Consider the following 27,835-nt stretch of genomic DNA (forward strand, 5'->3'; position numbering starts at 1 on the left):
GACCTTTACCTGGGATGGATCACTTAAAGTAATGGGAAATGGTGGTGCTGACAGAATTATGATGACAGAATAGCTTATGGTTATGAATTAGGTCCTGTTCTTCAAAATGCCTATCAATTTGTCAAATTACATTCATGTGTTCAGCTCGAAACTTGAATGTGGGCCATGGAACCGAAAGGTGTCAGTCATTTTGTCACATAAAGCATTTTCATCCTCTGTATGTGCACAACAACAGCCGTGCCAGTCATGGATGTGAACTCAGCACATCAAATTTAAAGACCCACTCAGAGGAAAATTGTGTTTTTGGTGTTTTCAACGTGTTCTTTTTGCATTTTTCTCATGATGAATGACATTTATTAAGAAAAGTAAGCTCAAAAGTGCATTTCTGAGTATTTTTCTATTCAAAGAATCATGAATCAGTAACAAATGAAAAAAGGCCATAGGAACGAGCTTGTAGTAGTAGCGTAAAAGACAACAATCGCAAGCTCCCTGCTCCGCTCCATTCTGATGCATCTACTTGTTGACAATTGGATCAATGTATGTCTTTGTTTTCCTAGTCTGAGCTGGCATCTGGCTCAAAACTGTTCGGCTGGATAGCTCCAATAGTGCTCGCCATTTTCGTTGGACCGATAGTGTTACCTTGGTGTTGTGAGGGATTGCAAGCTAGAGGGAGAGAGTGTAAACAAAGAGATAATGGGGAAATTAGTGCAGGCCTACCCCAATACATTAGTCCTGCCCACAACTCAGAGGTGAATTTCTAATGAACTGCTGCCGCTCTGCAGAAACTATGTCCGAATCTGAGTTGCTTCCCCACCACTCTCCTCGCTACATTTTCTATATTCCTCCACTTAGAGGGATAAATGTAGGGAGAGGGAGAAGCCGTAGGGGTAGGGTAACAATTCGGATTAAGGCCTATGTCCTAGAAAATGACACACGTTTTTTTCTATTGGATCTAAAAAATAACATAATCATTATTAAAAAAACACTTTGAACGCTTTGAAAATAGATCAAAAGATAACTGGAGTGGCGTTGCTTCTATCTCAATCCACTCATTTTGGCGGAATTGTTAAATTTATTAAAGTAAACCCAATAAAACTATTCATACCAATAAAATGACAACCGCACATGACTTTGACATTGAAATCTTTTTATTAAGACAAGTACTCTTCAGATTTTTTTTTCCTTTTGTAAAAATGTTTGTGTGAACCAATACAAAATATGCATGGTCATATGAGAAACATCCTCTTCACTACACAAAGGAAAAATGTCACCTGGAAACATAGAGAAGTTTCAGATTTATCAAGAAAAGCAATTTTTTTTAATAGGGGGCGTCAAAAAAAAACAATCTGCACTCCATACCTTCTTGCCCCAAACCCTTCCTTCCTCCCAGGTGTTAAAAATGAGTTTCACCCAAATATCCAAGACGTTACAGATCATTCATAAAACTGCGTCACAGTAAATACAACCACCATCGTTTCTGGAGACTTATGCGTGATACTTGATTGACTATCTGTCGTCACATCCTATAATTACTAATTAACAGATACTGTATGAGCAAAGTGTTACAGTGGAAGAAGAAGTCTCATGAACATCATTGTGATTTGGGTAACACTGACTGTACATCATTGTTGTCTGCTTAGCAAATCTAGTCGTCTTTGAGAACTAGGTCTATGCAAAATAATATTTAACATTTATTGTAACAGTGCACCATATTCAGAACACAGTAACATGTACAACTCAGTAAAACATGTACACCTTGTGATTACCTAACATTGTCAACAGCTCTTGAACTACTGGAATATACTTGGGGCCTGGAATTTGCATTCTACCTGAGATGCAGAAAAACAACCATTAAACACTCATGAACCTGAGAAAGTGAAAAAACAACAACATACTAGATATGATGCTTAAAAAAATTAGTTATCATAATGATGCCTGGGCCGTCTGTAAATGTCTGTCCATTGAAAAACACGAACACCTTCCAGAAAAAACATGTCTTGCACAGAACTGTTCCCATGACACCGCATTGCTGTGATCCCGAAAGCATTTTCATTTTTATCTATATTCTAATATAATTTATGCCTTTCCATAAATGCTTTTAAGATTTCACTGAGTGAGTCAGCAAAGTTGACGAAGTCATTCTGGCAAAATTGAACTTTCTACGTTCAACATATTGGCATAAGGTGTTCTATTCGTCTGAAGCTGTCACGCTGGTAAACATGGAAAGCTTTCTTTTATTTCCAAGCATTGAATTTATTCTATTATTTGTAAATTCTGTAGATTTTGAATGGGATGCATGCCTATGGAGAGTGTACACAGTTAGAAGGGATTTGTCCTTCAAGATCACGATCCGACAAGATAAGTGTGGGCACCAGAATTGTTAAATACCTCAATATCAGAAAAGGAAGGCACTAAAATAAGTCCTTCAGTCTTTTCTTTTGTGAAGATGGGTCTCAAAAAATCAGTTTAAGGCAGTGGTTAACCTTTTTTTTCTTGTTTGTTTTTAATCTGCTAATCGTCTTTCGCCTTGGTCAGCACTGAATCATCTTCATAAATTATCAAACGATGTTTGCTTCCACAGTTGTGAGTCACAGCAGAATAAAACCTGTGTACACTGCCAAACACAAAAAGAGAGATCTTTATTCTTTTTTTAACAAAAGGCTACTACTCTGAAGGTTTGAGGCTGCAAGATGGGAGTAGAAAAGTTCTTAGAGTAAAGCTGTGCACAAATTTCTGAGAAGCTGTAGGAGCCTGTGACCTTACGAGATTCAACACTGACCTAAAGATAAAACATCTGTACAGAGCAATGAAATATGACATTCATTTTTTTTAACTGTACAGGCAATGGCTTGGCATGGGTTTTTAAGCCAGAAGATGACCTCTTTTTGTGAGGCAGCAGATTTGTTTTCTTAAACAGAAAATGGGGATTTACATAGACATGATACACAACAGTGAAAGTAAAACATTGAACATTTCACACATGTTTATTCCCTCTGATATGTCACTCATAAAGTTAAAAGTGATAAACAAGTGACAAAAATAATCCATAGGTTCTACCCCTAAAGGCCAATTCACTGGAGATGAGCAGTCAAAATTGGGGGCTTTTTAATGCAACAATAAAGTTTAATGCATACATTGACACCATGGGGTTTACCCTTTTTATTATTACGGATTAAAATCAGATAACTTTTCACATATTAAATAAGTTAAAGTGAATTCTAGTTCTAAATTAATGCTAACTTACATCCTAATACTATATTTTAGTGACAAAATAACAGGAAGTAAAGGGAAAAGCTAGCCTTATTCCACTGACAGAGAAAAACAATAAGCATTCATACATCTCAGGTAGCCAAGTTATGGGCTGCTGATTATCGTCAATCATTTGAATTTTTTTCTGAGCTCTTGCTTTGGAGTAATTTCACAAAACCAAGGTTAATTTTCTTAAACAACATCTTACACACAGCCTGCACCACGCTGACATTTGTTGCAGACTCTGACAGGTCCAGTTCTGTTTAGATAACCATTTTGGGATCTGTGATTCCACCAGAGGAGCTGCAGTGCCTCAGAAGCCTCCCAGCAGCACCTCTCTGTTTCCAGACGCCAAAGCAAACTGACCAGAGTGACCTACTATGTGAAGATCATACAGAATCTAAATTTTACAGTTTATAGATTGTTAAACCTTTGTCTGGGGAAAACGTCCTTTAATTACTTTCTTAATAAGTACCTTTTTTGTACATTATCTTTGCTCTTTTTGTTTGGATGACACCGGAAAGAATGAAGAATAGGAAGTGAAGTGTTGATAGTGTAAGGTGTTTTGGAATTAGATGTCATGGAAATACAAGAATGTACCTAAACCTATGCGTTTGGGTAGATGAAACAATTTGCCTCTAAAATGCTGCCAGCACAGTTTAAAGCAGTCTTAATGGGGTCTCTAAACTGCATCAGCCATGAGGTGATAGAAAAACTGCTGCTGGTGGAATTCTGGGAGTAAATGTAAGAGATTAGGAAAAAACAAAAATAAGACTTGTGCAGTGAGTTTATAAATATAATGGCCCCTACATTATGAGCATTCTAGCCTGATGCTTACAAAAGCAATTGGTACAGTGAACCTGATTCGAAGGGGATGAAAGTAATCGCCCTGTGGATGGAGGCACCAAAGGACTTCTGACCCAACATGAAGAAATGTGTTGACACTCCTGTTTCATTTACTGAAGGCTGCAGGAAAGATGTATGGATGAGCTGACTTCTCAGATCTGGTCATACAAGCTAAAAGCTAGCAGCTCACATGAACACCAGACCCTTATAATCTCCTCCTTAAAAGCCAAAAGCAACACGGGATCAAGTGAAGTACAAGGGGCGGAAAAAAAAAAAATCAATCCAACAAGCTTTTGAAAGAAGACCATAAAACAAACAAAAGAAATAGAACAAGGCACAAAATTGTCTGTAAAATAATCAATCTGTACAGTATAGGACACGGAGGTCCAGGAAGGGTCGGATAGGAGACTCAACCTCTTCTTATCCCTTGGCTGTACCAGTCCTATTTTCCACCTTTTTTTCTGCCCGTCTCTTTTCTTTAAATCTTGCCATCCTTTCTCCCACGCTGTCTTGTAACCAATCAGAGTTTGACATAATACTCCTACAGCACCATGACCACCACCTGCAGCATCCCCACCCGTCTCTCCTGGCCTGTCCACTTCAGATATAGTACTCCTTCTTCTCGTCTGTGTTGTTGTGTCCCCCCTCTGCATTAATAATGGCCGTGTCTGCGTCAGCGGCATCGTCCGCACCTTTGGCTTCATGAGTAAAGTAAGTCCCTGCAAAAGAGTAAGCACTAATTAGCCCAAATCTTTATAACTTTTAGTCCTCTTCCATCTATTAGCAATAAAAAAAAGTACATACAATTTTTTGATCTCTTCATGATAGTGTAATTGCAAAGCTTGTGATTTACCTTTGTGTCTGGCAAAGTATCGACCAAGAACAATGAGTGCACAGAGGATTGCAAACATCACCACGGCAACCACTCCTCCAATGACAGCGTGGTCAATTTTTTGTGGCGCTCCGCCAGCTCTGGAGTCTGAAAGCAACAAAATAAGATTATTATTATTATTCAAGATTATTACATTTTCCCAGTCAATAAGGGAACTTCCAGTACGGTCACATGATCTCTCCAACCCAGTGTAGAGTTTTGCACTTTTTGGCTTCTAAAGGCCCTCTTGAAGCAAGGTTAAACAAAAATAAAGACCATTATTTCACCATGAAACAGTAACCTGCTTGCCATTGTATTGAAAATTCTCACACTGCAAAATATACTTTGATTTAAGAGGCCATTTCTGGAAGCTATAGAGCTCAATCACCTGAAATAGACACACGTCTAGAGATGAATTGGCACCTTGTGTCCCCATGCAGAGAAATACATGACTGCTTCAGAACTCAGAGAGTATCACTGTCCAGCACTTAGCCAGATTTATCCATTCTCCACAGAAGAACAAGCCAAAATTTCAGGCCTTTAAATTTCCCGTCTCAGAATAGTTCAGAAGCATTTATCAATAGTCTATATCTGTGCACATTTGGACTGATGGAAGAGTGGTAGCGGGGTGGGGGTGGGGGGTTGGTGCTCTGGTCTTTGCTGCATGAGGGAGCAGCTCAATTTTCTATCAATCTCACTAGTCATGCCCTGAACTTGAATGATTTTGATAAAAGACGACTGGTGGGTGCAGAATTTCTTCACACTTTTAAGGCCGTAATTGAAGAGTCCACAACTGGTGACGGAGTACCACGTAGAGCTAAAACAACTCCTCAATCAAGCGGCAGGCACTTAGCGTGAGGGCATGTTGGAAGAAGTGTAACAATAAAAGTAATTAATGAGAAAAGTTTGGATTCAGTTGAGTGCGCTCCAAAAATAGACTTGTCTTCACGGGGCTCGCCGTTGCTGTGCAGTGGTGTGTGCGAGGCAGGGGGGGTGCGAGGCACAGTTTGTTTACTGTGTCAGGGATGTCAGATAGCCCAGCTCATTCCCAAAGGAGAGCGAACAGCCTCTGCTCCATGCTAATGAAAATGCACCCACTAAATGGCTTGCGCTTGGTCCTGTCTGGTTTTGCTTCTCCCACCACCGCCCCTACCCTGCCTCCCATCTACTGTTTGACACATCCACATGGAAACGATCAGGATCCCGGCTCCCTCTGTGCACCATGGGAGAGTTTGCCTAAAAAGGTAGAACATCTGCACTATCAACTGTTATGCTTGGTTGAGTTTTATGTAGCCTACATTAAGCGCATGGCTAGATAGCTGTTTATCAGGTTCTGAGTTTACCACAGAAGTAGTCTGTAAAACACAGCCTTAAATCCTGTCAAAGCTAATGCAGAAAATGTTTTCAACAAGTTTCATCCACATTCTTGGTATACATGTATCATTCATGTGTCCTGAACTGAACCATTTTTAGCATAGCCGGTTAGGTTGGTATTTCAGACAAACTGTGGCTTTTGTGGCACAAGCACTAAATTTTGCATTAATGTATCTTAGGATCCCCTCTTTCAGAAAAGTACATTAGCCATGAGAAAAAGCCTAAAATGGCGACCATGATTAAAGATGGCGACCAACACTCAATTGTTACAAAAATATTTAATGTTTATTTTTCCCAGTCTCAACAATATGGGCTATTTCTGCACAAAATGCAAACTTAAGGGGTACAGACAGAATAATATTATATATATATTTTAAAAACTTGGATTTTCTTGTGGCAAACATGCTTTTCTGAAAGAAGAGATCCTAAGGTACATTAAACTTGGTGCTTGTACCACAAAATGCACAATTATTTTAATTAATTAATTTCGATAGTAAAATCATTCTCAGTGGTCTTTTAATTATAATTATGCAATTTTTAACTAAAATCAAAAACCCTGTGTTGTTTTTAAGACATACTTTCTGCAGATCGGCTGGAGCTCAGTAGAAATTCGCTTCTGGGTTGTCGCTGGGACTGTTGGCAGAAGTTAGCCTAGCTAATTTCCCAGCATGCCTTTGTTTACACTCTCTCCTGCTGGCGACATCCGTCTCACAAGCCCAAGCTAGTATTAGCGTAGCAAAAAACGGAGACCAATATCGGAGGAATCCAGCCGCACAGTTTAGAGCCAGATGGCAGCTTAGACAAGGAAATGAAAACGTACAGAGCTATTTGACTGAAAGTAATGGATTTAGAATTAGAGCTGAGCAAGCAGGACTTTGGCCCACCCATGGCAGTAGCTGCGTCATAGTTCCGAGCTTTTTTTAAATCCTGTTTTCATCTGTTCCTGATCCAAAGGGATTTGAATAAAGAAATACTCAGAAACGCAGTTTTAATCCTAAATTTATATTTGTCCTCCATGATGGGAAAAATGCTACTCTTTTAACTTGTTAAAAACACCAAAAACATTCTTTTTCATTGGGGTGGGTCATTAACATATTTTGTACATTTTTTTTTTTTCTAAAGATCAGCTGTCATGAGCACTGGCATACGGTTCAAATACTTGTATAAATGCATAGTAATCCATTATGCCCACACTAAATGTTGCCTTTGGGGGAAAAATGCCACTTTTTTCCAAGTTTGCTTCCATTTTTTCCTGAAAGTGAAGTCAATAAAAATAATTTATTTAAAAGTTGAAGGTAATTCTGTTTGCAGCAGTTAAAGTAAAAAAAAAAAGATAGAAATTTGTGGGTTAATGTGCTATTAAAATAATCTTTCTAATCTGTTAACCAGTTCTATGTTTTGGGACATGATAGGACATTGAACAAACTCTTTGTCAATATCTCCTTAGGAGCATCATTTGTAAGCACGTGTGTGTGAGCTTGATGGGGCTTCACATTTTACTCAATGCTAATTTGAATAAGTTAAGCTACATGTGACATTGATTTCAACGCAGAATCGGCGGGAAGCCTCATCTGCTGTTCTCCACGTGCCGCAAACAGAACACGATGGTTTCCCCCGTGGCCTCTTTTCCAGCACGTCCAGCATCCTGTGCACTCCAACCATTGCAGAGCTAATTTTCCCATATTGATGGGCTCATATTCAAAGTTGCAATAATCCATTTGAGGAAATGTATTTAATTATTTGAGTATCATAGATATCCTGATGTTACAAATATTGTTTTTTGGGGGGCAAGTTCAATAATCTAAGTTTCTGCCTTCTTCCTTCAAACATGTTTTGCAATGGTATTACTATATAGTTGTTATTGTTGCTATTATCTATAAATTTGTATTATGTTGATTCTATTGTAATTGTTAACATGTTTGAAACAAATTAAATAAAATTTTAAATCCCCAAAATAAAAAATGGAACTTTTAAGTAAGATTGTTTTTAGGTTAAACAGTGAAACACATTTTTGAACAACAACTATAAAATATCAAACGAATCATCAGCTAAATTAGATTTTCTTTGAGAAGATTTCTGTTTCGTAATTTGCTCAGTAATTATGTGTCAGAAGTCAGAACTCTGTCTCCCCCTCTGGTCACCAGCGGGAACCATCTCCAGAGTTCTAGCCACACTTCCTTCTAGTACACCTGACTCTCATTCAATCAATCAACCACAGCATACTTAACACACTGCACTGAGCTGAGATGAGTGTTATTGTTTGTGCCACTCTGCCTTCATTACTGAGCATTAAAGCTAGACCTGATCTTCTGTCTTCTGACTCTGTTTGTGTGCTTGCTTGCTGCCTGCCCCGACTTTCGCCTGGATTTTTGACCACACTGTCTCTCTTATGCTTTCCTGCCTATCATGGACCCCTGCCTACCTGACCCTGATTTATCTTTGTGGAATTTTAGCTGAGCTAATAAACCTGCTGTACTTGGATCCAGCCGTCTGCCTGTTCTTGTGATAATGAGATAAGAAGGCTCCAGATCAGACAATGTCGGATATCCTAGTTTTCCAATATTGTTTAACCTTTTCTCTTTTTAACATTTAGCCCTTTTAGCATATCCAAAAGGAAGCATCTCAGTGACTACGCAGTCTCAGTATCCTGTTTTTGCATATATAATGGCAGGAAGCTAGAAGTAAAAAAACAAAACAAAACCTCAAAATGACAGACAGTGTTATCATCCAAGCCTCTGTGGCCTCACACTTGAATTAAGTCGAATTTGATTATGTCTGTAATGGGGCTGGCTGGTGTCCACATCACCATTACAGCTCTGTCTGCCCTAGGCTTGATCTGGGAGTGTTGACATGCCCACACTGGCATTGTGACAGGATGTGCGCAGCCGTGGGGATTTATGAAGGAATAAAGGGGATTTGCAACTGATGCCTGTGTGTCTGCACGACTGTGAATTTTGCTTAGCTGAAGTCCCTGCGTCAGAGGCTTTACAGTTGCACCTTTCTGTCTCTACACTGCAATGACTAATTGCTGCTCTGGTCACTTACAGAGAATCCTATAAGACTGCTGCTGCTGCCAACAAGGGGTGGGCCTGTCATTAGGCTGATTATAAGGACACATCATTTCTGTTATTTTTTCATTTTGACACTCTTCTGCTTACATAAGGAAACGCATCACCTACACACGTGTATGTTTGGATTTATAGATGTAATGATACAGCTGTGATGGAGACCATGTCTCTTTCCCTGAAACAAGAAGCCCCCGCAAACTTACTCCTGACATTTTCTGGACAGATCAATGAGTGGATGTGCAGTTTGAAATATTTGTGTAAAGCAGTAGTCACATATAGGTCACCGTATGCGTGCTGCAGGTTTTGGGTTGTCCAGGCCCATAGAGTACCATTGGCAGGAGTCATTACACCTTATGCTGATTGCAGGTGTGTCTTGAATTATAGACATTCTGTCAATGGAATTGTCGTCAATGTGCTAAGTGTATCGTGAAGTATTTGTAAGGATAATGTATGTTGCACATACTTATGACGTACGGGATAAGCTGCCGTATGGAGCCCCTACCCCAGACTCTAGTTGTTCATAAGGTGGATACATGGGGTGTGCAGCTGCGTGTAGGATACCCACACAAAGGCTCTGCTTGTCTAATACCCTAAATTCTAACAGTCAGGCTGCAAGAAAGAAGCGCACACTTATCATGTGAACAACACTGACAGGCTCCTAGCGCAATGCCCAGGATTTAGAGGGTTAAAAAAAAGGAAAAACCTGTACAACGCGCCTGCATCTCACATACTTCACCATTACTTACCCTTATGTGTTGTTAAAGTGTTTGTTACGACCTGTCTGCTGTAGCATGCTAATATGAAAAAAAGGTAGGTGGACATTTTTGCTGTCCAGGCTCATCACACAATCTATGATCTTTAAATTTTGTGTGGGCCACCTGCTTACCACGTACAGGTTTGCCCATTTTTCACAGCACATATCTACCTGTACGGGCATTTATAACCAAGGCTTAACAGTATTCCCCCCATATTCGCGGGGGTTGGGGACCAGAGACGCCTGTAAATGAGCAGGAACTGTGTATATGGACCCTCCGTCCACCACCCTCACAGCCGAAGAATGTCCATCACCGATCCTTACTCATCAAAAACCCTTCTGAAAATGTTCTGATGCTTTTTCAAACATTTATGAAAAGAACATTGGAATGTTGCTCAACATAAAGAGTTTTTCTCTTTTTCAGAGCAATAAGACAGTACTGTAGTGTACTTTATAACGCACATAAGGAGTGTCACTCTGTCTCTCTGTGCCTTAAAACCAGGAGCCTGTGCTTCCTTCTTCATCAGACAAATGCGAGAGGTCATCTTCTTCCAGAAGAGGCCTGTTTTTTTTCATCATTCCTTCATCCGGATGATAATTATTCCCTGCGATTATCTTCCTTAGCGCATCAGTATTTTTTTCTGGCCACTTTTTAGTCTGCTGATGCCATTTCTCCATGCAGGGACACAAACTTCTCTTGGTAACAATTGAGGAACCAGTGGAAATGGCTGTGAAATATTCCTTAGCATTCAGCAAGGAAGCCAATCGGCCGGCGTAGTCTTCATCTCTGCTGCCCTCCTCCCTCGCAGCACCTCTTTTATATGATAAAGTCTCAAACAAGGTCTGTAAATGTGTCATCCCAAACTTTTAAGCACTCTATCCTAAAATAAAAAGAACATTTTTTACGGCTTTCATGGCACAATGACACAAATCTTCTAAAAGAGGTGTTGATGTGCAGATTTGCTAATCAATAACAGTTTTGTCGCAAACTTAAGATAAAAGAAGTGAACTTATGGAAATCGAATCACCCTTATTTGGACATTTAATCACATGTTAAATAGAAAGTTGTCAACTAACTTTCAGTGACATCCCTCACCTCTTAAATAGACTCCTTAGTTTTGGAACCTCCAAAATGGAAAGTTTGGTGGAGTAACATTAATGGAGTCGGAGAGAGCAGTGAAGGTGAAGGTCTAACTTAACGGAATAGAATGGCTGCGAAAGAAACTTGAACCCTTCAGTGGCAGGTTATTTTAGTTTTTTTCTAAGTTGATAAAATTCTTTAAACAGGAAGGACAAATAACAAACAAGAAAAAAACAAAAAAACAGTCGGCCCCTTTTTTTTTATCCAATGCATCCTCCCCTCCTGTGTGCGTTTACCCCATGAAGACCAAGGAAACGGAAAAGGATGAGAAAGAAAAGGAAAGCGTTTCTCTCTTTGTGAAGTTGCCCAATGTCAGGGGCTTCAAAAGTGCTCAGTGGGCTGCAAAAAAGAGGAACATCACAAGTTCAATGGCAGCTTATTCCGTCTTTAAATCCTGTTACGGCTAAAAAAAATGCCTCACAATATTCTAATACTTTATTGAGTAAAAAAATATTAATTATTTCAATGGACCTGCTAACCTGTTCCTTAGAGACCAATTAAAATGGGCCGTGGTAATATTTTTTTTCTTTGATGGATTTTTAAAAGAATAAAATATGTGAAGTTTAAATAAATAAATAAAACTTTAACTGGGAACCAAAGTAAACAGAGACAGACGAAGAAAGATTCTCTAAACAATTTTTGTGTGTTTTCAGACAATCTCTTTAAAGGGTGCAGATACATGTGGGAATTAAAAAAATGATTGTAAATAGTTAACGGCTAGAACTGTTGAAGATTTGGTTGTCTTGTAGCAATAATGGAGAAAAGGGTTCAAAGTCAGAAACATGAACACTAAATAGCACAGGAACATCAGCACTGATAATCCCTACGCACCAATCATGCTGAACAAGAAAAAAAATTCAGATTTTTGCTCTCAATCATGTGACTTTATCTCACTAGGCAAAAAAAAAAAAAAAAAAAACGGCACATAAACGGCACTAAAGCCTTGTAAGTGTACATATTCCATGCCTTGATGTGAAGACACAAAGATCTACAAATCCCTCATGGCTCATCCAATAAAAAGACCCAGTTAGTAGAATGATCAAGTCGACGGGGCTCAGCAGAGGCCAGGTTCATGTGTGCTGTAATGTTGGCTTGCAAATCTCTTATTGGTAGTTATTTTTCCGCTTTATGAATTCTATAAACCATGTAATAGTTGACCCTAAAAACTCCCTTAAACCTAATGACACCAAGGATCCGTGTGCAGCACATTTATGAGAGATTCAATAAAGTAAAAAGGCCACATCATGAATGACAAATGCTCTCTGATCTCTCCATTACTCAAGCTAAACAACACTGTGGCAGGTGTGACGACAACTTTAGTCCTCAATAAGGGATTTTTACTGCTCTGAAATATTTTTAACCTTAAATGCCTGATGTCTTTGAGGAACATACCGTCAGAAATAACTGTGAGAAATTTATGTTAGAAAGGAAAAAAGACTTTCTTGTACTTTTTGAGTAGCTTTTTCTTTCTTAACTTTGAAATACGAACTTAAAGGCCCTATACCAAACTATTACTAAACCTTTTATAGTAAATATCCATGTATATGATAATATATTACCTTTGGCCCACTAAAGAGAGATTTTTTAAATGAAGTATGAGTTATTTTCACAGCTCATTTTCCTACCCGGAAGTAAGACTACTCGATTTCTGAGGCACCGCATTTCGGTCCATGAGTCCATGTCATGCTTTTCTAATACAATTCACAGCAAACTACATCCATATTTATGATAATATATTACCTTTGGAACACGAAAGAAAGATGTCTTATGAAATGTGAGTTATTTTTGCAGCTCATTTTCCTACCTGGAAGTATGACTAATATCTCTGAGGCATCGCCTTTTGCTCCTTGTGTGTGCCGCCCATTTCATGACGTCAACCTAGAGCCGGCTTTGGCGGCGTGTCTGTGTTTCTTTCACAAAAACAAACATCTGAAGTTTTACAAAGATGGATGTGCATATTGTGCATATAAAACAAAATCATTTTTGTCGATCACCACTGGTTCTGCAGAGAAAGTGGGTGTGTGTGTTAGCCTGGGGGCGGTGCTGGCAGCGAAGAGTCTTCCTGGATGGGGCTGTTACCCACTTTGTTACACATTGTGAGAACTTACTTGTTTTTATGAGGGGCTGATGCTCTCAGCGCAGGTTTGAGGAATGCTCAGAAATGCATGAATGGATCAAAACACTGCTTTGGGGTTGTTTTTTTTTTGCAAGGAATTTACATTATAATTCACTTTAAGCTAAAAAAACAAGATCTTTCATGATATAAGCCCTTTAAACAAAATTTCCATAATCATTTGTACATTTACATTCCTGAATTTTAAGCAAACTTGCCAAATGATGTTGTTCAATAAATGACTACTGGAGAGTGGTTTCAAATATTTTGCTATTGACACCCATTGTTAGAAGTCAAACTTTACACCAAAAATAAACCTACTTACAGTCTGGTGTCAGTTTATTTGTTGAAGAGACTTGTGCACATTTTAGAGTGTGTTGTCAGATTGGCAGGTGAATGGACTTTGCAAGTTTCAGTTGTGTCTGATTATGCCAGAAATTACTGGTCCAGTCAGTAAATGTTCTGGGTTTACATCTAAAGCTACGAAAGAGGTAGAGACTGAAATCTGAGTCTGAAAAGTGGTATGAGCATCTGATCCTTATCCTTCCACAACTCACGAGTTTATATAAATTAGCAGAAGTCTATAAAGTCTGTAATAGCGTAATCTGCTGAAGAGGGCTCATGTTCAAGTTTACAACACAACCATTTGTTTCTCTTTGCTCTCTTCAACAAGGGGTTTTAACTGGAGACTTATCCAGGATATGATGTTCCAGCCTTGGATTGCCTCGGAGCATCAGATGAGCTCAAGTATTATCACCAAAGAGTCACTTTATTCCTCTATAGCAGTGGATTGTGGGTAAATTCCACTTGCTGGCAGAAGAAATACAATCATTGACAAAAGAGAGAAAAAATGGTGACCTACATTATTTCACCATCCATTTCAACTATCCACTGTCCATTCTGAAGAGTTATTCTATTTCTTTTCTCATAACATTGATTTTTAGGAACCATTATGGAATTCCATGTGATTTGTCTGGCTCTGGTATCGGCAAGGGTCAGTGCCACAGATATCTGCTGCAGCTTTGCCTTTAAAAGCCCACCAACTATAGGCATTTCTGCCTTTTTGTAATAATTTGGTGGAAGCACAGAAGTAAAACGTTTCATTCACACGAAAGAAATATTCACTTGGATCTGTGTCGTATGACCTCCAACACCCTCCAAACACAGTGCACAATACATGGTGATGTGAACTCTTATAAAACTCTCTGAAAGTAAAAAAAATGTGCATTCTCCATTAGATTCCTTATTTGGAAAAAACCTTATGGAAATTTAGCTGTAAAATAAATAAATAATAAATAAGAGGCTACTATGATATTGCATCGGTTATAGATATAGAAATTACAGGGGGTGTGGTCTTCATGCTAATGAGAGCTAAAAAGGCCCTACTGGCTCTGTTCTAGATACATTATGGAATGACATCTACTGTTCATAATTAAAGGAAATAATATATTACCAGCTAACTTTGTTTGAATGACACCAAATATCACTGATTACCTTTGCTTTCATGGCAAAATTTGCTACTTAAGTGCTAAATTGTAACGAGATTTATTTACCTACCTAAAATAACAATTTAAAAAAAGATTTTTTTTAATATATACTCCTGAAAATTGGTTATAAATATGAATATAAATGCAGAAAAACAACAAAATATTAAATTAAGTGACATTTTTGCACAATGCATGGTCCTATTTTCTGTGTTGGTTAATTTATTTGCTCTTGGTGTCTGAATGTCTTTTGAACACTCTAACTATTTCTGAAAAAAGTTTAAGTAAAAAGCCACAATCCCACACCAACATTATAAAAAATCTAACTTTAGGAAGAAAAAAACTATTTAAAATTTGACCTTGTCCCATTTGTTTTAAGTTTTTGTGATGTTATCAACGTGACCGAAAAAAAGCAAAAAGATCTTTCAAAAAACTGCACCTTAGCTGTGGTGTAATAAGAGTTTCTAAGCCATTCAATTGTAAGACAGGAAATCCAGCTTGGCCAGGATTTAGTTTCCCAATTACTAAAATATGAAGAGGAACTCATACATACACAATATTTTACAAAGCTGGTGAAAAGATTAGTCACTGAGGACTTGGCTGGAGTTCCTCAGTTGACATATTAAAAAAATCATTACCCTTCTGTTTTTGCTGATGTCATGGTGGATGGACTGCATATGTTTAGTTTTAGGCATAAAATTGTAGAAGTATAAAATTCTGTTTTGTGGTGTAAAGATAAAAAATTAGCTGTGGAACTAGCAAGCTAGGGCAGTAGTATGGCTGCCATAAAACTGATGATTTTAGGAAAACATATTAAACTGTATTTAGATCTTGATTATTCTTTTAAACATAAATTAAAATCTCCAAGAGACAGTTGGTCAGTTGCAATGTGGCATCTGTAAATAAAGTATTTTTAGTTCTATAAGAATTTTAGTATTTTAGTTCTATTATTTTTAGTTCTATCACTTCAGGGGGAAAGAAAACATGAACAACTTTAAAACTATTTAGAAGACATGACTGAACTTGCATAAAAGAGAAGAGCCTTTTTCAACTCTAATGCAGTTTTTTTCTTGTAACATGGGTGATTCTACATGAATCAGAATTTTAATCTGAAAATATTATTAATTCTTTTGTAGATAATGTATTAATAATTTTAAGTAAGAGGTTTTGCAGATTCTTTGCAGAAAGTCTGAACTTTAACTTTGTTGTGGGTCATTTAAACACAAATGTTTAAAAAACAAAAATAATTTCTTAAAATAGTGCGAGATTAAAATATATGTATAAGAAATAAAATATGTCAACATGTAAAACATGCAACATTAATTATTCAAATCAAAGTTTTTGTTTTTTATCAAGGAAAAATGTATTTTACTGCAGCTTCCCATGTATGAAAATGCTTTATATTTAAAGAGCCCATATTATGCAAAATCAATTTTTTGAGCTTTTACGTCTATTATAACCCCAAAGCAGTTGTTTGATCCATTTATGCATTGATCCTGCGCTCTTAGCACCAGCTCCTCCCAAACCAAACCAAACCAATCCAAGAAAACAAGTGGATTTTCACACTGTGACATATGAAAGGAGTAACCGCCCCTTCCAGGAAGAGTCTGCGCTGCCAGCACCGCCCCCAGGCTAACACACACCCACCCACTTTCTCTGGAGAGCTAGCAGTGATTGACAAAAATGATTTAATTTTATATGCACATCCATCTTTGTAAAAATTTAAATGTTGTTTGTTTCGTGGGTGAAATGCAGTCACGCTGCCAAGGCCGGCTCTAGGTTGACGTCATGAAATGGGCGGCACACACAAGGAGCAAAAGGCGATGCCTCAGAGATATTTGTCATACTTCCAGGTAGGAAAATGAGCTGCAAAAATAACTCATATTTCATAAGACATCTTCCTTTTGTGTTCCAAAGGTAATGTATTATCATAAATATGGATATAGTTTGCCGTGAAAGTTTTTCTCATATAAAGACACTACTTGGGTGAAAGTTTTTTTCTTTTCACAGCCAAAAAAAGTTGTTTTCAGAAATGAAATTTAACAAAAACATTGATATTTATTGAATCATGTGAAGCTGGTTAAAATCAATTTGTGAACTTGTGAATGGATCTGGCAGTTTAGCAGTAAAATCCAACCCATTTGTGAAAGTCTCCTAAAAGGTTGCAGCTGATAAATACATTAAAGTTGAGATTAAAATGTAGCAATGATGGATTTGACTATGAGAAAAAGAAATTGATAAAAAAGATGGTGATGGCACCTGTAAATTTGAAATGGCATAAAGTAGCACTTCAGAGGCCTTTGACCACAACAGGAAATGTTTGTGGTGGTTGTACTGATCCTTCCCAGTGTAATCATAATGAATGCACAAGAAACTTTGATGTTTGCTCCTTCATTGGCTAGAGGAAAACTCTATACTGTGTGGTTATGCTGATTAAAGCAGTGCAAAGCAATCTACTGCAAACCAGCTCAGAATTGCCCCAGTGACAGGGTATTTAGAAGAGTAGTGAAGTGCAAGAAAGCTCAATTACATCCGCCCAGCATGTTCCACATAATTCACAGTAAATCCTCTTTCAAGCCTCTCTTTCGGAAATGACTGTTTCTTAAAACACGGAGACTCCTGCTACAGTTCTTCTCTGAGGACAAGAGGCGATAGAAAAACTGGAGTAATACGCTGATCTGCAAAGCAACTTCCTGTTGAGGCTTACCACGCCCAGAGGGAGTCAGAGAGCGGAATATGGCTGCGGCACCATCGTTGGTATGAGAACGCTGCAGATTTATCAGCTGAGGCAGAAGAGGGAAGCTTTGAAGAATCAAGAGACAATCATTCTAAACGTGCACTGGCACAGAGCGGCGGTGCAGGGAAATATATTTCAATAAATAGGCCCATAATGCACAAAAATTCCGCTAAAAGGTCAGCTGTTTGATCAAATGAATATATAAATGAATGCTTTCTGAAAGCTTTTCATTAGAATATTAAAGCTTTTGATGCAGCCCCACTTTGAATTTCAAACTTATTATTGCTCGCCCTGGATTTTCATGACTATCTGAGTTTCAGAGCGCTTCTGATAAAAAGAGAAAAATTGAAATATTCCTGAAGTAGCTATTGATAAACCGATCTATTCTTTAAGGATATGTTTTTGTATTAAAATGTCACATTCTGGCATATACAAATGTCAACTCCCAAGGTTGCCTTACCCTTCTCACTAACCTTAATGCTGCTTTTGAAATAATAGCCATCCTACAAAATATTGTTTATATCGAAATGTGTTTTTGAGGCAAAAAGGGAACAAAAGACTTGGTGCACTTAAAACCTTGCCGTTGAACTCCACCGTCCACGACATATGTCTGGGAAAAATGCTTATTGATGTTTTGCGGCCTTGCAAAAACAAAATGTGACTGGCATTTGTGGAGGAGATGTAAAGGGCGTTGGAATATGATGAAATATAGCTGCAGGTGCTGATAAGATGGTTGGTGAAGTTTTCTTCAGATCAAACAGGAGTGGAAAGGGCTGTGACAGGTGTCTCTAACAGCCCCGCGCCTCCCGTCCTCATCCTCACCTATCTGCAGCACTATCTGATTAAAACTGACCATCCACAGGCTCTCTTCACTGCCAGTGCACGCCATCGCTGAACAGCTTATCACACATGCATGCACGCTCACACACACTGCTGCTGAGAGGGACAGCGGTGGGGGAATACAGTACCTTGTGTGTTGACTGGATTGGTGGTGGGTGTGGGAGTAGTAGTGGGAGCATCTAGATGAAAAGAGTGGGAAAAAAAATAAAGAACATGTATAAGAAATAAAGACCAAGAGTAAAGAAAGAGACAAAAGTTATTGAAGATGAGGAGCTACAACACAAAAACAAAAAAACAACAACAAAAAAACGGAAAAAAAACGTGCAGGTTTTAGCTACAGAGTGAACTTTAAAGGCTATGTTAGTAGATGTGACTCCTGACTGATTCACATCATTTGAAATCTAAACTGAAATCCATGTCAGGCGAGCATGGTAACAGTAAAAAAGTAGGTTTTGTTGAGCAAGATGAAGAACAAACATGCTGCTTTTATCCAAAAGTGGCTTTCAAGTGGGAGATAAGAGGTGGCGATGTGGGGTTCCCCGCATCACACACTTTGACCTGCATGCTGGAGAGGTTTTGGGATGGATCCACCACCTGTCTGACTGCATGATAAAGATAGGGTCAAGTATTTTTTAGCAAAAGTTGAACAAGGTAGATGTATTTTTACAAGCACTTTTTTGTTTCCATTTCTTAAAAACCTTTTAGTTATATTAAAGCAAGTGTATTGTGCACAATCAGCATTTATGTATGCACATTCCTTGGTGGTCTTCTTAAATTATCTTATGTACATCCTTTTTTTAAATTGCAAATATACAAAAAAATAGACTTTTTACCAGCTTTACCAACCAGCTTTACTTTGATCTCAGAAATGTGCTAAAGTATTTTACTGTGTACTTTTTAGAAAAAAAGTGACACAATCATGATTTAAAAACTGTTAAGTGTGAATGTGCATGTTTTTTTCATTATTAAAATATAAAATGTTTTGCTTCGGAGAAAAAAAAAGCTGCTTAAGACGTCAGTCCTTCTATCTCATGCGAAGCTTCACTTTCAGTCATCCATCAATCTTCCTGTTTGGCTGCTATCACCTGCAAATAAAATTGACTAAACTTTAAATGAGTTGAATAAAATGAAAACATATTTCAAAACATTATTTACGAAAGTAGTATTAAAACACAAGAGTATAAAGTCATAGTGTACACTGCAAAAAACAAGTCTTAAGAAAGTAATAAGACCTCTTAAAAAATGAAGTTAGTGGTTTGAATTATTTTTCTCAAAATAAGAATTCTTGATAAAACCAGTTCCCATTGGCAGACTTTCACCAGTTTAATACAAGGCTTTCTTTTTCTTTTGGTTCTGTTATACCTACAAAGAGTTGCATTTCAAAAAAATAAATTATAATAAAAATGTTATAATAAAAAGTAAAGAAATCTTCATCTTCTTGGAAGAAACATTTTTTACTGTCCTCATTCTCTGTCTCAATGTTACATGAAAGCATTTGCTGGTAGGCAGTGATCAGAGTAGGAAAAAGGTTTTTCATGTGGACAAAATAAAAGCCTTTTTATTTATTTTTTATTGTTGTTGTTGTTGTCCAGGATGTCTCAGCAAAGTTTGTCTATCCTTTTATCCATCCAACATCCAGCTCCAAATGCTGAAAAGGTTGATCTTGGGCTAAATAATCACAACACAAAAGGATGACAATTGGTTATTGTGTCACCTGAGCATATGACTGTTTCTGTCAGAGCAACTAAATACATTTGTTTTCTTTTTTATCACCAGACGGAGGGCATCAGGGTAAGAACAATGAAATCTCAAACTTTAGTCTGTTCTTGTTTGTCTGAAGCCTGAAATTTAAAGCCTCAAACAATAAAACATTTTGCTGCATCCTTGATGAGATCAGGGAAGGATAGTTGATCACGCTGAAAGGAAGCGTAGCATGACAGAGACCGGATGTGCTGCAGTGGTTGGTGTTTTATGGGCTGAACCATGTTGGAATCATGATTTATTTCAATATATGTATAAGGCATCATCTTAAGAATTAGTTAATTTACAGTGAAGTGGTTGGTAGAGAAACATGGCACCCACTGAACCATTCGTGTTCCATTACTAAAAACACAAAGAGCTGAACATGTTTGTCACTGCTTTAGTTGGATTATACTGCCTTATAGCATGCACTTTTTAATACATTTCTAATTAGGAATAAATAATAATGGCTGGCATTTAAGCAAAGATGCTGCTATTTTCCACAGTCACAATAATTAAGTCAGACTGCAAATTAAACTACTCTGGTCTCCTGCTGCAACCGAGCAGAGCCTCAAGCAGCATCCTCTGCCCCGCACTGCACTGATTAGCTCTGTTAGTAACCTCCAAAAAAAAATAATCAGAAAGACAAAATGCAGAGCAATTCAGCTATGCAGTAGAACTAAGGAGGACTGAAAGGTTTCCTCATCAGGGGAATATATGCCAGTCTCTGGTGCAGGGGGAAGATAGCACGACCCCTTGCTGTGGGAGAGCAGCAGCAGGGGAAATTGGCAGGCTGTTTCCAAGCCTTTACTGTCTGCACTCCATCAAAAGACAGCAGTGGGGGACCACACACTCCCAAACTAATGATAAAACATCAAGGACAGCATAATGCTGCCGCCGGGGATGGAGTGAATAGCAGAGGTGGTGTTGAGGGTGGTATGGGGGTATCAGGAGCAGATTCTCTTCTGACAGCATTTGAAGAGAGGGGTGGGCTAGATTTCTTTCCCTATGACCGAAGGCAGTGTGATAGCTGAAATGTCAGTGTCTGGAAGAGGGAAATTGGCCATTCAGGGATGAGGGTCTTCACAAAGGCTAGGATAGGATGTGGCACATATAATATCCACACGAACAAGAATTCTCCATGGGCAATTTCCAGGCTGGATGACTCTGGGCTCAGCATTATAAGCGCTGAAATATGACTGTATTTTGAGAAACCATATTTTTGGCAGCAAGGAATTTGATTTGAGAAACTTAAACCACAAAGTGAAACAATGTAGGAAAAATTGTTTATGCATGCCTGCTTAAACTTACATTTCTTCCCAACATCAAGGTATTTTTTTCAATTTGTTTTTCTGTCCTGTCCAAAAATAGTTACTGTATTTTGCAGATTACAAGTTGTTTTTTGTCATAGTTTGGCCATAGGTGTGACCTATACTCAGGAGTGACTTATGTTTAAAAAAAAAGACTCATAAATAAGTAGGCGAATTTATTCCTCATTTTCCCACTAGCAGCTAGTTGCCCTTTAGCAGTTGTTTCCCATTAGCAACCACTAGTAGGTGTATCAGAATTTGCTACTGATGGGAAAGCAGAAGAAGCTCAGTCTAGATGGAGATGTGCTTACCGTTGCTTTTGTGGAGCTCTTCAAAATAAAAAAATCAGATCTCTCAATGTCATCTGTGTCTTCCGTGCATTATAAATGAGATATCCATGCTTCCATGTACCGATAAGACTACAAACTTGAAGGTAGGTCCGCCCACACGGGACAAAAGAATCTAGTTTCTGAACTTATTTTTGGACTAGCACTTTGCATCAAATTTTACACGTCGAAAAAGTGGCAGCAGACGCAAACTCGACGCGTGAATCATGCACGATGGAAGCGCAGCATTACGCCCGGGCTTGGCGGATTTATTCGGAAGCATTGCACCTTTCTCCCAAAGGTGCGACTTATACTCCGCAGAGACTTAAATGGGAATTTATTTTTTCTTTTTTTTTCCGCGACTTGGAGTGCAACTCACAATTCTGAATATACGGTATATATTTAAATAGTGGTCTTTGAAAACACTGAGGTATCTTCAAAGGTTTGTTCATTTCACCAGTAAAATATTTTTGCGAAAAACTAATCTTGTGAGGTGCTGACAGTCACCCCAGACTGTGTAACTGTGCAATTCACAAGGACAGCTTCCCAGCAGCCTTTCATAGGAACAGGGAGCCTCATGCTCATGTTATGTCAAAACCCTGACAAACCCTAAATTTGCTGCATGCTGTCAATCTATGACTTTTTGTCCGCCGAGGATTTATAGATCCAAAAAGTCAATTGCGGACAGAGTCGTGGTGGTAAATGGAGCGGCAGCGTGTGTGAGTTATAGCACCAGGTCACCTCTGAGAGTAAAAGGCTTCTTTCCAGCCTTAGCACACACCAGCCAGGGGGCACAATTCACAGACTATTGCAGACAAACCCTTGTGGAGAACAGCACGACAAGCCTCTTTCCCAGCCTTTCGACCGCCCATATACAATACATGCCACACAATGGGACTTGATTTGACGTGGATTTACATCAGCCTCCCACCTGTCCAGACTGTCGCAGAGTGAAAGGTCATTAGTCTTTTTCAAATAAGAGGAGCCCACAGGACTGACTGAGGCAGAGGCTGACAGAAGACTGAGAAAAAAGAATTCATAGACAGTTTAACTTGGGCCTGAAGACAATGTAAACATGTGCCAATCAGAAAATTGTAAAAAATATTTATATTTGACACATTAAGTCAATGTTATATTAGAAAAGAAAGCAAGTACAATTTTATTGATTTATTTTAAAAAAAAGTCATTTACTGAAGAAGATCTTTGTTTGTTTGAAGTCTAATAGCTTCACCAGAAATGTATAAAACAAAACACGTAAAAGAATAAAAGAATAACATATTTTTCTGAGTATAAGTTGTGGATTTTTGCATAGTTTGGCTGAGGGTGCTATTTATACTCAAGTACGACTTAAATGTGATTTAAATAAAAATAAATAGCAACAACCGCTGGGGGGCACTGTAAGCGTCTATCTGTGTTTGATGCAGACAGCAATGCAGAAGAAGAGGTGCGACTCAGTCTTAAGCTATTCAATTAAATTCAATCCATTCAATTCAATGCAATGCAATGCAATGCAATGCAATTCATTTAAATGCAATTCAATTCATTTAAAAGCAATGCAATGCAATTCATTTCAATTCAATTTTATTTATATAGCTCAATATTATATAGCCCAATATTTACAACAATAGTCACCCTTCAAGCTACATACACTGGTCATACGTGGTGCATTCAAGATCCAAGTTTTTAAACACGCCTTCAGCATATGGTGTTCACACTGGACTGTTGCTAGCCTAAACTAGTGCATGTCCTCACAGTTGGAAGAGGCTTGATGCGAAATGTCAAAGCGGTGCAAAACTCTCAAATCTTACTCTAGGCTTTTTCCTTAACAGCTCATTTCTGATACATGAAAGACTGGTATCATATAATTCTGGCCCGGCACAAAACAGCAGTTATTGATTTCTCCTTCATGAACAATTTCAAATGGTTGACACTCGCATGTGTCGAAAAGGATGCCATCCAAACATCATTACCAAAGCTGAGTCCCTGATTGGTCAAAGTCCAACTGGTTTAACTTTCAGTGGACGTTTGAATGCTGTGCGTTTTGTATGTAGAGCCCACAAATAGACTTAAAAACGTCCTTAGCGACGCGTAAAAACACTGCAGCCAAAAATGCACAATTACACACATTTATATGAGGTTTTCAAAAGAAGCGGTTGCTTGATTGTGCATTTCCGAGCCTGGTATGTGTAGCATTACCCCGGGCTCTGCAAACTTGTTCAAAAGTGACACAAAGGATACAGAATTCAATGGATTTTGTAACTTAAAGTCATACTTAGAGTTTAGTTGTTAGCATGTTCTTTACGCTATGTTTATCATATGTTGCACAAACAAACCAGATTCCTCCTATGTTTCATAAAGCTAAATGAGCATCAATGTGTTATAGTAGTAAAGCAGGCATTTATTCAGTATATTATTGCTATCTATTCTGGTACTATGATTTGCGTCTTAAGATAAAATGTCTGTTCTTGATCCCATATTTTGTTAAATAAATTTCTCCCAAAAGTGCGACTTCTACTCCAGTGCGACTTGTATATGACTTTTCTTTTGTTACTATGCATCTTTTGTCAGCTGCAACTTATAGTCCGGAGCGAAAACAAGGTATAAATAAATTTAGAAAATGCGAGTGGATGCTCAGTGGTAGGTTAAGGTTGTGCATTGATGCTCAAAAGTTATACAACACAAAGTTATCATGTTAAGAGCAATCAATGCAGCAGAAACACACACTAATTAAGCCACTGTAGCAGACATGATTAGCCTGGGACAACAAATCCTCACACGGACCAAAACATGATTTTGCCTGGCATTAAATCCTCCAGAAAAGAGAAGTGGGAGTCACAGACATAATTATATGCAGTTTGAACACCTATTACCAATCTCCTGTGACTCATTACAGAGAGGCGAGGTCATAAAGCTTCCAACATTCACACACTAGAGAAATGGGCTTTAATGGAAATTGGTAAAATATGTGAACATGAAGTTATTAATTTATGGGGTCATGGCAAGAGATTCAAAACCCGACAATGTGTTTCTTTTTAAGGAGCACGCTGTAGTTACTGCCCTTTGCTTTGGGAAATTGTTTCGAGTGATACATTATTTAGCACTAAAGACCAAATATTTGGGAATTAAGAATTTTCCACAGGCATTTCAGTGAAAATTTAGATTCATTACAATATTATAGCGCAACATTACAGTGTTGTGTATGTGCAAATAAAAACCTCCTTTTCCACTCGTCTTTGTTGAGGAACAAACCCCCAAAACACACTGCCTACACTTGTTGTTTTCCAGGGAATCTTTCCTCGCCTATTAAAAATTTAGCCATGATTGCTTGATAATCTGCTCTGAGTGTGTCATTTGCCGGCATATGCTGGGCTTTTGTCTGGGAGTGATCATTACGGGAATAAGCAGATGCCATCATCTGCCTGGCAGAGCACGAAGATGAATAGCCATGACGCTGCAGTGCCATGAATGTTACAAGAAAGAAAAAAACAGGGAAGAAATCACATACTTCTGAGAGGGGAAATAGCATGTTGCTTTAACCAAACTGTTCAGAAGTAGGAAAATGGTGAAATCGTTTTCTTTTACACAGATTGCAGTTTTACAAGCAGCCTAAATACAAACAAAATTCTTAATTCTTTCAGCTCTGTTAAAAAAAGGCTTTGTATTTGTCCTTCAACAATTCTTTGTTGCACAAGTTTTTGAGTATTGAAAATGTGTTCTAACTTACAAAATATCAACTAAAACTTTCAACCTGACTTGATTTCCTGCTATTCTCTCTTAATGTATTTGAACCTGAACAGTTTTCTAGGCACCTCTGCCTCTCATCTTCCACTAAAGACCCACTCCAATTAATATTGTGTTTTTGATGTTTTTATCATGTGGCATTTTTCTAATGAGGGAGGACATATATAAAGACAATTCATCTTGAAAATTTGGATTCAGGAGCAGACAAAAACATGACATTTGAAAAAGCCTGTAACAGTGACGTGGTAGCTAGTACTGCAACCCACAAGCTCCCTGCTCTTTCTCCGTTCTGATGTGTTCACTTGTAGACATAGAGAAACTATGTTCTAGAAAACAACAGAGTTTTTTTTTCAATTGGCTAAGAATGACATAATCATAATTAAAAGATCACTAACAATGTTTTTACGTTAGACCAAAAGATGACTGGAATGGGTCCATAAAACCCAAGTCAGTGCATACCATACAGTTGATGACAGTGTTGATGTGAAACCCAATTTCAACTATTCTTATTACTAAAATCCATTTCCATACTGGTGGATGAGACAGACAAATAAATATCAAGTTGCTGTGGTTTTACATGCGGTCTGCTGCTGTCAGCATGACCAAAACAAGTCTGCTGACTGACAACAAAACAATTTCATCACAAGGAACCCCGCAATTGATCTTTCAACAGACCAATGTCTGAGAAAAAAATCTGTTGTAGCTTTCTAAACAAACCACTGAATTGAATATTTTTCTTTGGAGATGCTGCATTTCAATTAAACATGCAAATCTGCATCTGAACTGATGCAGATCTAGCAGTGTGAATCAACATGATGAATCACATGTGATGAGAACTGTTTAAAACACTGTCTGGTCCAGGTGTTTACTTGCAGACAGCACATTATTTTGCTAAGTGACACTTCAATTAATCAACAGTAATAAAATGAAAAACTTTAAACAAACATCAACTAATTGTTTAGTAAAGCGGAGGAAGATCTGAGCTCCACCACAGGAAAAGTATTTATGAAGTAAATCTCAGCCAGTTTAACAGTGTGGGATTTTTAAAATAATGTCCGTCTTAGCATTTTCCTCCAAAATGCTCTATGCAATTAATTAGGTAATTACTTCATCATACAACTTTTAGTGACTTCTAGGTCAACCAATAGAGTCTACAAGGAGGGTTTTGACTGGAGAGTGGTTGAAGAACAGGCATAGTATATCTTTTCTGGAGCATGTATAGTGGAAGGACGCCATCCATAAGTCACTACCAAATCAGAGTCCCTGATTGGTCACATTGGTCACAGTTTTACTCATTGTTACTTCAAATGTGCGTTCAATGGGTGCCCGATTTGGACTATTTGTGCTTTGCGAGAATTTTGAACTTGGAAGCCCCAGGTGGGCTTGCAAGTGGTCACTTGAATGCATGCTGCTGAGGGCAGTGTGAACGTAGCTTTAGAAGGAATGGGGTGGATAGCTAATATTTACATTGACGAAACAGGTTGATTTATATGGACTAATAGTTTTTAGTTATAGAGTTTTTAGTTAGTTAGTTATTAAAAAGTTTGACTGCTAAAACTCTTTATTTTATAAAGATACTGGTCTGAATGGATCTTAATAAGGCATACACGTTTGGTGTGTCCACTTATGTTGAGGAAATACACATGTTGCCTGGGAGCATAAACAGCCTGTTTCTAGTTACTTCTTGATCACTGGTAAATTTTTTGACTCACAACACAAACCAATTCCAACCTGGGAGTAAAACACAAAGTGCTTTTCTGAGCAGCAGGGAGCAACTTCTCAATGGATAGAAAGCTAAACAAGCAGCTTCCACTGAAAATGTATTTTCCCCTTCATCTCCATCACTCCTGCTGGCCAACAAAAATGGGAAATGAAAGTCTGAGCCGTGTGAAGTTCAGGGATGTCACATTGCCTTTGTGTTTTAAAGAAACTTTCACCTCCCTTGATTTGTTTTGCAGCTTTGGCTAAAATGAAAAGTAAAAAAAACAAACAAAAGAAAAACAGGAGTTGTAAAATGGCAAAAGAAAAATGGACAGCAGTGTTGTTAAAGAATAAAGAAAATGAGGCCTGAATAAAGAGAGGTCAACGCAGAGCCGCCAACAGTCTGTGGCATTTAAAGACAAGTCCTGGGAGAGATGGTCCGTCTATTGCCCTTTACAGTTTGGCTGCTGAACACACGGAAACTCCATCAACTTCAGTGAAAGTCAATAATCAAATGGCAATCGCCAATGTATTCCACAT

At 38.1% G+C, this 27,835-nt stretch overlaps 1 protein-coding gene across 4 annotated transcripts in view; it reads right to left on the reverse strand.

Moving 5' to 3' along the window:
* Positions 1 to 1,130: 1,130 nt before the first annotated feature.
* The window catches only part of cadm1b (cell adhesion molecule 1b), a 196,545-nt gene continuing 169,840 nt past the window's right edge, over positions 1,131 to 27,835 (reverse strand). For 2 of the 4 annotated variants that reach the window (XM_011482432.4, XM_011482431.4), the window contains 3 exons: positions 18,606 to 18,656; positions 4,949 to 5,074; positions 1,131 to 4,814 (listed from right to left, as the gene is read on the reverse strand). In XM_011482432.4, coding sequence (XP_011480734.1) covers positions 4,696 to 4,814; positions 4,949 to 5,074; positions 18,606 to 18,656 — 296 coding nt within the window. In that variant the 3' untranslated portion in view covers positions 1,131 to 4,695. The remainder of the gene's footprint in view (positions 4,815 to 4,948; positions 5,075 to 18,605; positions 18,657 to 27,835) is intronic. The other 2 variants (XM_078929391.1, XM_011482434.4) reach the window with 1 other exon arrangement.

The sequence above is a fragment of the Oryzias latipes genome, chromosome 13 (assembly GCF_053564925.1).
Source record: "Oryzias latipes strain Hd-rR chromosome 13, Olatipes_Hd-rR_3.1".
Taxonomy (NCBI): domain Eukaryota; kingdom Metazoa; phylum Chordata; class Actinopteri; order Beloniformes; family Adrianichthyidae; genus Oryzias; species Oryzias latipes.